Source organism: Fistularia commersonii, chromosome 26, assembly GCF_037954325.1.
Source record: "Fistularia commersonii isolate RoL2024-O1a breed Wild chromosome 26, RoL_Fcom_v1.0, whole genome shotgun sequence".
Taxonomy (NCBI): domain Eukaryota; kingdom Metazoa; phylum Chordata; class Actinopteri; order Syngnathiformes; family Fistulariidae; genus Fistularia; species Fistularia commersonii.
Genome location: NC_141309.1, coordinates 1405143 through 1417500, shown reverse-complemented (window position 1 = coordinate 1417500; position 12358 = coordinate 1405143). Strand labels below are relative to the sequence as shown.

Below are 12358 nucleotides of genomic sequence, written 5' to 3'. Positions count from 1 at the left end.
GGAAGGTGCATCTGCGACATCGCTGGAGCCTCCAAAAGCTTCGGACGGGCTCTGGCACGACAGGTGACGGCTTGAAGAGGCAAAGAGGGTTCTGGAAAGCAAATGAAGGAGCGATGCCGTCGCCCAGGTGTGTCACGGAGCTGCTCCTGGTGGCTCGGAGCATGTGGTTCTGATCAACAATGCTGGTAAGTCTGAGATAAGTCCTCAAAGTCCTCAACTACTCTCCAGGTAAAGGTGCGTTTGTACGCTTGGGGTTCCTCCTGCAGGAGGTTCCAGATGACTGTAAGGCAGGGGGGTCAAACTCATTTTGGTCCGGGGGCCACGTGCCAAACCAGTAAAATCATAGCGTAATTAACTAGAAGTAACTCTAAGTCCAAATGTCTCCTTTTTTTAGTGCAAAAAAGAGCACATAAATGATAAAAATCTTTACATATAATGAAGTATTCCTTTAAAAAATAACACGAGGAACAACCTGAGATTCATTCAGAAAAGAATGCCTTAGTTCCGTCTTCTCAGTTCTCTGTGCTTTTTGTTGTTTTGATATCAGACCGAGTCTCATAGTGGCACCAAACCATACGGGTTTCTTATTAACCCCAATAAAAAGTGGGCATTTTTTTTGGAAAACCCAAAACTCTATGCACACTTTCCTGTTTTTTGACAACGACATCTTGCCGATGAGGGTGTCTGTACCAACGGAAGATGTAGATTTGTAGAGTGGACCCCCTGGGAGGGCCGGTACTGGCCCGCGGGCCGTACGTTTAACCCCCTCCTGCTGTCAGGGATCAGCATCTTCTAGAGGAACAGTTTCAGCGTTATAACCGCCCTCCTCGGTGTCCTCCAGGTCCAATGGACGCAGAGATGCAGGAGGAGGTCTGGAAGAACACGGGCGTCCGTGAAGATCTGCTACCATGTCAGGAGTCTGCGGCAAAACCGATTTAACTTCTGGTGGACAACGACTTCGCCTCCCGGGCACATCTTGACTTTTTGGAGGCGTGATGTGTCACCGTTGTCCTGCTCTGCTGTCATCACCGCAATGTTCGGATTAAACGTGAACATGAGACGTGACGGATAGGTGTGAGTGTACAATATGTCATGAAACATGAACCAACGAGGCGAGCTTCTGCGCGGGGTTCCTCCTGGTTCTCCAGGTTCCTCCCGCAATCCAAACACATGCGGGAGCTTCATTGGAGACCCTACATTGCCCAACACGTTGATGTGAGGGTGAACGGTTTCAAAAAATCAAATGTTGCGCACTCACTTCGGGCTTGGTAACCTTTTCCAAGATGCTCTGCTGTAGAATTCTCAAGAAAAACGCGAAAGCACCATCTCGTTGTTGTTCTTACCGTCTTACCATCACACAGAAGGCGATATTCAAAAGCTCCGCCGTGTTCTCAAAGGCTTTCACGCCACGACTATCGTTCACATCGCTGTTAGAGAAAGATCCAGAACGAACCGTGGAGGGTCAGGGGTGGGGGGATCTCAGGCCGTCACCTCGCAGCTGTCCAACGTCACCGCACACCCATGACAGGCAGGCACAACTGGGGGACAAAAATAACCCTCCGACTCCAGGCTCTTACCAAGTCCTGGTCGGAGGTGGGGGTGGAGGACTTCTCGCCACCAAAGAGGAACCCAACCTCGGTAAATAAGAGAAACTTCCTGAAGTTTCATTGCCGATCCGGCGCTCGGATCTACACGCGCGACCCCGAAGGTCACCGAAGTCGGATCGAGCGTCGCTCGTTGGAACGCTCCGGTGTCAGTCCTTGAAGCTCGTGGTGCGATTCCAGAAGCAGGTGGCTATTTTTGTACCCCGAGCGTGGAATGTGCATTTGTCATTCCTGAACAACACAGAGGACACAAGCTGGTCGACTGAGACTCCAAACCCAGTCCCTCACGCACCGACTCACCGTGCAGGAACCTACGCCGCTACCATGGAGAACGTGGCCATATTTGACACGGCGGACAAGGGACGGGGTCTAAAGGCCACCAAGGAGTTCTGGCCGGGAGACGTGATCTTCTCCGAGCCCAGCCTGGCGGCCGTGGTGTTCGACAGGTAAGGTAGCGACGGGAGAGGGGAACGGGTTCCGGAGCTTCATGGGTTGATCTTTCCAGATGAACGGCTCTCGTGTTCGAAACGACGTTCTGTTAGAAAGCGATCCAAGGACGGATGAAACCTCGCGGGAATACTTCGCCTTCGCCGCGGATGAAGGATTTCTGGCGTGACGAGCCAAACGAGCGACTATTTTCCGGCGATTTGGGACACAAAAAGTAGCTTTTTCATCGGTGTCGCGCTTTGCGATAATCCGTCTTCTTTATGATTTCGTGGGAAAAGTTAGTTTTCGAGGAGTTCTCGATCCAGACGAGGACAAAGATGTGAATGCAGAACAACGGAGGGTCGTAAATTCTGCAGCTTTTTCCGAGACGCGTCCCGTGAATCCCATGTGAAGGGTCACAGGAGTTCCTTCCGTGGCGCGACAACAACAAGGCCATCTCTGGATGAAGAACCCTCCGCCGTTGGTCGATCTCATACCACCTCTGTGAACCGTATATCTAATGATACCGAAACAGCCGGATCGTGCCACCGATTGTTTCCTTTTTTTCTGTCGTCCCACCCGAAGCCTCGCGGAGCGAATCTGCCACAGCTGCTTCCGCAGGCAAGAAAAGCTCCAGAGGTGCGGCCAGTGCAAATTTGCTCATTACTGCGACCGGACCTGCCAGCGGGCCGGCTGGGCCGAACACAAACTGGAATGCGGCGCCATCAAGGCCTTCGGGAAGGCGCCCAACGAGAGCATCAGGTAAACGGAAGGTGCGGCTAGTTAAGCCGTACGCCACCGGCTCCAAGTCGGCACTTCTTCTACTTGGTGGTTCTTCTCGCCGACAGGCTGGTGGCGCGCATCATGTGGCGACTGGACAGGGAGGGCAACGTCGTGTCCGACATGCAGCTGACCACCCTGGACGAGCTGGAGGACCACGTTACCGACATGCAGGAGGAGGAGCTGAAGGAGTTCAAAGTGGACATACACAACTTCCTGGACTACTGGCCGCGCAACAGCAAGCAGCACACCATCGATGTCATCTCACACATCTTTGGTGTGGTATGTTTCCTCGCTGTATCTGAGTTCCTCATGAACTTAAGTTTCTTTCTCAATGCGTAGGCTTTCCGAGTGGCGTCTCCGTGTTTTTGGTGCAGAAAAAACGGCGGTGCACAGCAAGATGTTCCTCACAGGAGTCTCCGTGGTGCAGGGTTCCTCCAGGTTCTCCGAGTTCCTCTCCCGGCCCTGTGATCCAGTGGTCCAGGCTGAACCCTGCCTCTCGCAGAATGAATCCTTCTTTCTCATTACATCTCAACAAAAATGCTATATTTGAGAGTAAAACCTGTGAATCCTCCCTGACGCTGCTGTTTGCTCCATCAAAAGGAAGGAACCCATTTAATCCTCCTTATCAACAGGAAATCCACCGTTCTTCTTGACGGCAAGAGTTCTAACGCGAAAACTCGATAACAGCTGGAACAGAGTCTAGCGATCAATCGCTAAACGTTAAATATTGACCGACGTGTCGAAGGTGACCTAAGGAGGTGACGAGATAGACTTGTATGTTTAAAGGTCGGGACCATAAATCAACCGAGCGCGTTGTGTTCGGAGATCTTAAACGACGTTTGACCGCTTCCTACGGAAATGACCATGATTGTGTTCCAACGTCCAGATCAACTGCAACGGCTTCACGGTTAGCGACCAGCGGGGCCTGCAGGCGGTGGGCGTGGGCCTTTTCCCAAACCTGTGTCTGGTCAACCACGACTGCTGGCCGAACTGCACCGTCATCCTCAACCACGGCAAGTGAGTTCAACAACATGACACGGGATGTCCGAAAGGGTGTTTTTCTTACATATTCCCATCGTGTGTGTGTGTGTGTGTACGTGAGTGTGTGTTGAGCGTAAACCCGCTTCCTGTTTGTCTTTCAGTCAATCCGCTGTGAATACTATGTATCATTCTCAACGGAGGTGCGTTACGCCCCAAAAAAGGGAAATCTCTAATGTGTGTCACCTGTTTCCAACGTCCCGTCACGACTCATCAGCACCACCTAACCTTCTCTCCACCCCCCCCACGCCGCTGACAGCCTGCGAGGAACGTGTCATCGCGTGTCGCTTGAATGCCCTAACATAGTTTAGCGTCCACAAAGACGCCTCATTCTCCGCGGCAGCTTCACCACGCACTCGTAACCCGGATCAGCATCCATCCAGACCCCCCCTAAACGCCCATCCCTTAAACCATGTGTCCACACAAAAGTGAACCCGAAGTGAACCTGGTGTGTCACTTTTGCAGGCGGCCCTTGTGTGCTCCACAGAGTGCAGCTCTAACAGACCTAATCTGATGACGCGTCCTCCTTCCGGTTCCGAAATAAGAGGGATGTAAAGGTTCGAATCAACCGGGTTTCTTCCTCGTCCTCAGGATCGAGCTGCGGGCCTTGAGCAAGATCCCGGAAGGCGAGGAGCTCACCGTGGCCTACGTGGACTTCCTGAATTTGTCCGAGGAGAGACGGCGGCTCCTGAGGACGCAGTACTTCTTCGAGTGCACGTGCGAACACTGCAAGAACGGCATCAAGGACGACGTGAAACTGGGAGGCAGGGAAGTGGACGGAGTCAAGGTTTGTGTTTTCTCTCTTTGTGTTTGTGAGATTGTGCTTTCCCTTCGGTACTCCAGACGAGGTCGCACCTCGATGTAGTCCTAACGGCGACTTTTCAGGTCAAAGATAATCCGCGGTGGCTTCTTCGCTTCACCTAAACAATCCCCCAACTTGTTTTTGTCGACGCTTTGGCTCCCTGTTCTCGCTTTTCCCGTGCAGGGAGGTTCATCTGGCCCTCTTTTCAGTTGGACAACAGTTCCACATCCTGTCTCCATGCTGTGCTTGTCACAAGAGTCGTAACCCCCGCAGCGCTTATCGTGGATTCTTTGAATAAGTAACCCCAAGCATCGTAAAAATAACGCAGATTGATTCGGTTTATAAGATTATAATTGTCAGCGGATCAAAGATCTCAAGGTTAAAGATAAAGTAATCGGACCTTTCACCTTTATTGGTCTATTAAAGGCCTAATTTCTCTGACACGTTGCGGTGGACACTAAACAGTTTACATTAATGTCGCTTCGCCTGTCCTTCCTCTTTGCTTCTGGAAGCCGTCCGACGAGCAGGTCAAAGAAGCTACCGATCATTGCATCGAAATGCTGGAGAAGTTGGAGGAGGCTCGCTTGAAAGGCGACTACCACGAGGTGACGCAACGGTAGCAGATCTCAAATGTTACAAAACGGCCTTTTCTCACAGTACTCTGCTCTCCAGGTGGTGAAAATCAGCAGAGGGTGTATTGAGAAAACCGAGCCGGTGTTGGCCGATACTCACATCTACCTGCTGAGGATGTGGAGCACCCTGAGCGAGGTGCAGGCGTACCTGCAGTACTTCGAGGACGCCGCCGAGTACTCCCGCAAAATGGTGGAGGGATACATGTGAGTACGGCGTCGCGGTATCGGCCGAATGCAGAAACGTTGCTTACGGCGTCGCCTCCCGCGCCCTTCAGGAAACTTTACCACCCGAACAACGCCGCTCTGGGCATGGCTGCGATGAGGGCCGGGGTCAACCACTGGCAGGCCGGGCTCATAGAGGTGGGCCACGGGATGATCTGCAAAGCCTACGCCATTCTCATGGTCACCCACGGCCCCACGCACCCAATCACCAAGGATCTGGAGGTAACCCCAGTTAGTTCCTGCCGCCACCATGTGGCCAGATGCTGAAATGTTGACCTTTACGGTCCTTCTGTTTCCACAGGCAATGCGCATGCAGACGGAGATGGAGCTGAGGATGTTCAAACAGAACGAGTACGTTTACCACAGTATGAGGGAGGCGGCGCTGAAGAACCGGCCGATGACCATGATGCACGAACCCAAGTCGGTGGAGGACGGCATCAAGAACCTCTTCCACCGGAGGAAATAAGCCCCGGTGGACCGGCTGACGCTGAAGACCACCCACCCCTCACAGAGAGTCCACCATCTGGATTTGAGTCAGTGAAAGATACCAGACCTGCGCTTTGCCAAGAGCTATTTGTTTTGGCCGGAGTTCCACAACTCAAACAGTTTCATCCTTGAGGTATTAAGTTGTAAATTTCAGCCTCGGGGACACCCGTGTTCTGCCAGCCGAAACATTTAAACCGGAGACGGTCAAACGGCTGAGTGGTCAGGTAATTCGTCGAAAAGTTCCGGGTGCGACACGCGGATTCATCACGCCGGGAGACGAGGTCGGTCGGTGTGAAAACAACAGAAAGAGAGTGGTTTTCAAAAAAAAACAGTGTTTATTATCCCAAGTGCAGAACATCAGATCCTCTTGCTAATCCTTTTGTACACAATTCCACCGAGTGTCATTGTCTGGGAGGGGAGAAGGTCAGGGTTAGATGAAGGTGGCGGAAAAAAAAAAAAAAAAACTGGCAGAGAAGCAGCAACTCACATTTACAATCGTGTTCCCGTCCACCATCTCGGTGACCGACTCCATTCCCTTCAGGGAAACTCTCAGCTTTTTGCCTTCACGCCGGGCGACCCCCTTCAGAGAAGGACGTCGAGAGCCGAACGTCAGAGAGAAAAAATCATCACCACGATAGTTTGATTTCAGATCCTAAGCGCTCACCTTGACCTTCTCCCCGGTGATGGTTTCCATCTCGGTCTCCTCACCGACGGTGAAGGAGTTGAGGAGGACGTTGGTGCCGGTCGTGACGGTCACTTTGAAGTTGTCGCCGTTCTCCTCGATCTCAGTAACGCTTTTGATGTCCTTGCCTTTCTGAATGAGCTCATCCGGGACACCTGATTCACGGAGACAGCCGGTGGAATTCGGACGTTCGGCCGATGACGCGCGGCGCGGAAAAGCGGTCACTCACCGATCGCCTTCATGAAAGGCTCAAAGTTCTCCTGCGACTCCAGTTGGTACTTCCCAGAGAAAGACATGGCGCCAGACACCGAAGGTGAAGCTACATCTGCTTCTCGCCAATCTTATACCCTCAAAACCCCCGGCGGTGCAATCATTAACCGCAGGTGTTTCCAATTGATGCCGGTCCGGCCCACTCGCGCAAGCAGAGTTCATCAATGATAAGACAATCTGAGAGATAGCTGCAGGGTTGCCTGGTTAGCGCCGCGTATCCTGCGACACGGATGATCTCCAAGCGGGGTTAGCGGTCACGCCTGACGTGCACGGAAACAGAATAACGGCAAAGCGCAGGACGAGTTTTCTTCGTCTCATCCTTCTTCACGCGAATCCACGTTTACATCTGGCGCACCTTTACTTTTCACAGATGCCCGACCGATCGCTTTTGAGATTAATAAATAAACAGAGGTGATAACTCACATTTTTCTTCCTCCTATTAACCTCTAATCTTGACATTTATGACACTTGTATTTGGCAAACATACGAACTCACCGAGCATCACTTTTAATGTGTTTGAGCTTTTAAAATAAAATGTTCCCGACCCCGTCCGGCAGCAGCGGCTCAATCATTCCCCGGTGTGATTTCAGAGTGTTAACTTGCTCGTTCTTGTGCCGCACTCGGTGTTCTCCTTCCGGGAGCCACGGTTCAAACCCGAGGTGAGCAATCTCTGGTCAAAGGTGACGACGGCCCGGCGGAGATAATCATCTCCGCACACGCAACGGTGACATCGTGTCCTCTGGATTGTCATCAAACGCACAGACGCGGGACGAGATCCTCCGGACTCACACAGTGGTCTACAAAAGGATTATGCAAAGCCGGACGGGCGATACGAAGGTATCTGCATCTGATAAGGTTTGTGCTGACTTGCGGGCGAATGATCTCACGGGTTCTCCCGAGGTCAGGTTGACGATCAAAGACCGACAGCACGAGCGTTTCAGATTCCCTCAGAACTTTATTTCATGCAGGTGATTTGGACAGCCGCGGTCAGGATTCTCCCCCGATATGGTGCATAAAAATATTCTGACGAAGGGGGGAGGAGCCGGACGAGAGCGAGAACCTCCGCGTTGTCGGGCTCCTTGGTGTCGGGCGCAGCTCATTGGTGGATTCGATGAGGAGATGCGTGACCGGCCAACTGCAGGAGCCTTAGGATGATGTCACTCGGGTCGCCGCCGTCGTATTGGCCGGCCTGGTCGTCTCCATCGGCTTCGATGAGGCAGGATTGGTCCGACACGCAGCTTTCTGGGGTACAAAGGCGGATCTCCGTTACGAGGGCGGTCAACACTGATGCCGGCTTTGGTGAACTCGCCAAGTGGCTACTGAGAACTCACTTCGACAAGAAAGCATTCATGCAGCTGTTCTCTCTGTTGTTTACGTATCTGGACAATTAAAGGTCTCCGATGAACCTCCTGCTTTTGGACTATCCGAGATAAAGAAGGGGGACAGCATGGAGAGTCCACACAAGAGAGCTTCCAGTTGGAATCCAACTGGACGTTCTTGCTGTGGGGTGGAATCGATAACCACTGTGCTACCGAGTCGCCCCGACAAGAAAGCATACAATTCGAGATACCATTGGAGCGTCCACACAAGAGAGCTTCTAGTTGGAATCCAACTGAACCGTCATGCTGTGGGGTGGGAACGATAACCACCGCGCTACCGAGTCGCCCCGACAAGAAAGCATACAACTCGAGATACCTACATCACTATTGGTTCCCAGGAAGGTTGAAATAACACATCAAGGGGTCAAAGTTCTGACCTGCATCGCAGCAGACACCTGAGGCGGCGCAGCGTCCGCCTTCAGATCCACAAGGCCGCCCTCCGGCCTGGCATGGGGTGAGGAGGTAGTTCTCCTCCAGGCAGTGGGCGGATTCCGGGGAGCCCAGCAAGCAGCCGATGCCTTCTCCGCAGCAGATGTTGGGGCCGAAGCAGTGGCCCCGGTCCCCAGGGCCACAGGACATGCACTGCAGGAGAAAGATCAAATTGAAATTACGGTTAGATGTTAGTCCATTCAGAGATGCGGGCCACACCTTCTGAAGAGACTCACCTTGCGAAGCGGGCCGTCGATGAGGGAGCGTTTCCCCCCGATGGGACAGTTGGAGATGTAGCATGCCGAGCAGGCGGACAGGACGAACAGCAGACACAAGGACACCGCGGTTCCGGTCATCTCGGCTGAGGAGGCGGGAGAAAGACGGATGGGCACGGCGGCGGCACGGTGGAAATCAGCGTCAAAGTCGGGATACTCCCTTGCTGCTAAGCTAGCTGGCGATGAGGTGTTTCGGGCGGCTGTCCGGATGGATGTTCTTGCACCGTGCCGACGACTCGCCTTAAGTACTTCCAAGGCTTCTTTCGGGAGTGACGTAGAAATCCAAAAGCCACTTAAAGGTGTCTAATGAGGCCATCGTAGCCGCCGACGTTGCCCTCGGCGATGACTCCGACCACTCTGCGGGTCAAAGGGCCGGCGGTTTCTGCGGCCTGGTTAGAGGGCGGTGCGTGACTGTGCATGCCCGACGTGACTGGAAGTCGGAGAGGCCGTGAAGAAGAGGAAGGTGAGGTGAAATTATGAAAAGCAGGGAGGGACGTCACAGTGGCAGAACTGTGATCTGTAATTAATGGAAAGCATATTTTAGGGCGACTGGGTTTTCAAATGGCGATTAGATTCAAGCTCAAAGCAGTGCGACACTGGTGCATGGAAAGGTACACGGACGGGTACAACCATACCTTCGATCTCGTTCGTCCTCTTAGAGGTCATTTTTACATCTTCTGCCGCTGGGAAGCAGCTTATTGGCCGGTGGATGAGCAGTTCCTCGCTGGTCCATCCCAAGGAAGGTCACCCCTTTCGACTTTAGTCACTTTCGTTCTGCAGGGACTTTTTGACAGTTCCTTTAACTTTTTTGGGAAGGTTTATCTGTCCACTCAGACAGCAGAGAAACCAGGACCCTCAGCTTCAAGAAGAACCAGTTGGGCTCCCACTCCAAAGCAGGGTCTTTTTCGGGTGCCATAGGAACTCGTATGACATAAGTGCCTTGTGATTGGTGTAACTGATCAGCGGCACCCAGATACTTCCTGCAAACCCTCAGGGCGCCATCTTAAAAAAAATCTGGGGTTGGCTAATGGCGGGGCGCTTCACACTTCTTTGCAGTGTAGGGAGAAAATAAAAACACTTCAGCCCATCTGACAGTCCACTGGCTGAAGGGTTCTCCTGCAGGAGGGGACTTCCTGGAACGGAACTCCAACAGGACAGTTCTTGCTTTTGAGTTCGTAGAATTATGTGGTCCAAAAGTGGCCATGGTCATGTGGTCCCGATTCGCAGGGGGGCAGGATGCATTTACGCCCCTTCGGAAATAATACATGTACAACAACATGGTCTCCTCTTGTGTAGTGTCATGCAAGGTGGCAACAAGACCATCGGGAGCAACTGGGTGGTTCAGTTCTTTGCCCAGGAACATCAGTTCGAGCTAAGGATCAAACCTCCAACCTTCCCTTTGGATGAACGCCTGCTAGACCAGCAGAGCCACAGCTGCTGCTTCACCCAAAGAAGTTCTCCGTTGCACTCCAAAGACTCTGAAGGCTTCATGGTGATCGGACGCCTCACCATGGTCCTACCACGTTGCCAGACCGGTCTTCTGTAAAAAATGAGTGGCCTTCTGAGACGACTACATCGAGTAGTTTGGGCTGGTTAGACGGGTTAACAGCGCGACATCGCGGTGGTGAGAGCTTCTGCCTCGCAGCAAGGAGGTCCTCGGGTGGAGTCTACATGTTCTTCTTGTGAGGTTCCCACAGGTTCTCTACTTTTTTGCAAAAGTAGAGAGTCCAAAGACATACAGGAGGTTGATAAGAGACCCTCAATGGTCCAGATGTTTGAATGAGAGGGGGAATGGTTGTATGTCTATGTTTTCCTGTGATTGTGAACCCCTCCTCTCGTCCAATGAGAATCAACGAACGAATGAATGAAAACAGTGCTAAAATGAGTACAACAGTCAAAAGAAGTAAAAGGGGCCTTTGGATTTGAAGCCACGTTGATGGTTTGGCAGTTCTATCTACTCAGAATTTGATGTTTGTAACCACATAAATAATGATGTTGAACAAAATGTTCAAACGCACACCCACACATACACCTAATTTCCTCTCTTTATTTATAAACCGCTTAATCTCTCACATGAATGGGAGCACACATTCTGGCAGGTCCGAGGTTAATTGGCTTCATCTGCTAATTAGCGGCGCTAACGCTCGGCCGCTACGCAGATCACGGTTTCGCTGTTTTAATGATATGAGTTCAATTACAGCCGCCGACTTGTGATTCATGACTGCCACCTCACCCCGATCTGCGGCGTTGTCGGGGAGGTGTGTGTGCGCTGACGTCAGTGTCAAAAGACTGGGTTTGGACTTGGAGGTACCTCCATCGGGAAGTTGACTGCAAAGATCGACCGGTCCAGGCGATGGAGCGTCACCTCTCCGACCTTTGTGGACGGATTCCCTGTTTCGAACCTTCGCTGAACATCACCTGAGTCCCCAAAAGTATTGGTCTCTTCTCCTATCCCTGTCATCATTCAGCTTCCAGGCTTCAGAGTCTGTCTTCTCACTTTTGTCCTCGTGACACACTATGCTATGCTATGCTAGGACTCACTTAGTGAGTCCAGACCAGAAAAAAAAGAAAGTCAGATCTTTTCCACATTAAATTCTGCTTCCGCATGAAAACAGGATCACGTCAACTAAGGAATATTGGTGTCGTCGTGACGTGTTGATCCATGGAGGGACCGAGATGTGACGAGAACATCTGACTCTTCAACATAAAGCTGACATCCAGCTCTGATTTGGGCAAGATTCTTCAGTCACGATCGATATGATCAGGCCTTTTTTGTCAAGTCGAGTCAGGCTTTATTTACGTGGTGCCGAATCACAACCCGGAGGTCTGATGACGCTTGTCTGGACCACATGCTTGGAGACCATCTACAGAAAGCCAACATTCCTGGAGGAAACACTGGCTTTTTACCGATGCAGAAACCTCAGGGGAGACCTGGCTCAATGCCGACGGCCTTCTGCCTTGACCGGTTAGGGTAGAAAAACAGGAGGGAGAAGGACAGAGGGATAGAACACAAGAGTGTGATGGAGACAGAAGGTCTATTGTCAGTAACAACAGCAGTGCTAACAGCTAAATGCTTCCAGCTTCTTCCTCTTTTCCTTTGGTCATACATGTCCTGCCCCCCGGTGAAAAAGTCTTCTCTCCTTTTGGTCTTTTCCTTTCAGGGGTCGCCACAACGAATCAACCTTCTCTCACACCAACTCACTTCATATCCTCTCTTGCAACATCCGTCTTCCTCTGGACCTCCAATTCCTCCTCTGTACATGACCCAACCATCTCAGCTGAACTTCTCTCCAGAACATCTAACATGATGGACTCATTCCTGATCCTCTC

The 12358-nt window shown here is 51.9% G+C and overlaps 3 protein-coding genes across 5 annotated transcripts; 1 reads left to right on the top strand and 2 right to left on the bottom strand.

Moving 5' to 3' along the window:
- The first annotated feature begins 1558 nt into the window (after positions 1–1558).
- smyd1b (SET and MYND domain containing 1b) lies at positions 1559–7495 on the top strand. Of its 3 annotated transcripts, XM_086173379.1 has the most exons (11): positions 1559–1790; positions 1912–2050; positions 2616–2792; positions 2879–3092; positions 3700–3830; positions 3956–3994; positions 4443–4638; positions 5166–5258; positions 5326–5489; positions 5561–5729; positions 5809–7495. In XM_086173379.1, exons 2-11 carry the CDS (start codon positions 1929–1931, stop codon positions 5971–5973), a joined length of 1470 nt encoding a protein of 489 aa, XP_086029505.1. In that variant the 5' UTR covers positions 1559–1790; positions 1912–1928; the 3' UTR covers positions 5974–7495. The 3 variants fall into 3 exon arrangements, with proteins under 3 accessions (XP_086029505.1, XP_086029504.1, XP_086029506.1); XM_086173378.1 differs by having other exon boundaries at positions 1559–2050; XM_086173380.1 differs by lacking the exon at positions 3956–3994 and having other exon boundaries at positions 1560–2050.
- LOC147218214 (fatty acid-binding protein, liver-type-like) lies at positions 5879–6971 on the bottom strand. The gene is made up of 3 exons (XM_086173384.1): positions 6905–6971; positions 6658–6830; positions 5879–6573 (listed from the first exon to the last, which is right to left on the bottom strand). The coding sequence occupies exons 1-3, from the start codon at positions 6969–6971 to the stop codon at positions 6424–6426; spliced, it is 390 nt and encodes a 129-aa protein (XP_086029510.1). The 3' UTR covers positions 5879–6423.
- Positions 7496–7880: 385 nt separating the features above from the next.
- On the bottom strand, positions 7881–9251 carry LOC147218212 (isotocin-neurophysin IT 1-like). The gene is made up of 3 exons (XM_086173383.1): positions 8990–9251; positions 8702–8906; positions 7881–8187 (listed from the first exon to the last, which is right to left on the bottom strand). The coding sequence occupies exons 1-3, from the start codon at positions 9107–9109 to the stop codon at positions 8042–8044; spliced, it is 471 nt and encodes a 156-aa protein (XP_086029509.1). The 5' UTR covers positions 9110–9251; the 3' UTR covers positions 7881–8041.
- Positions 9252–12358: the final 3107 nt, after the last annotated feature.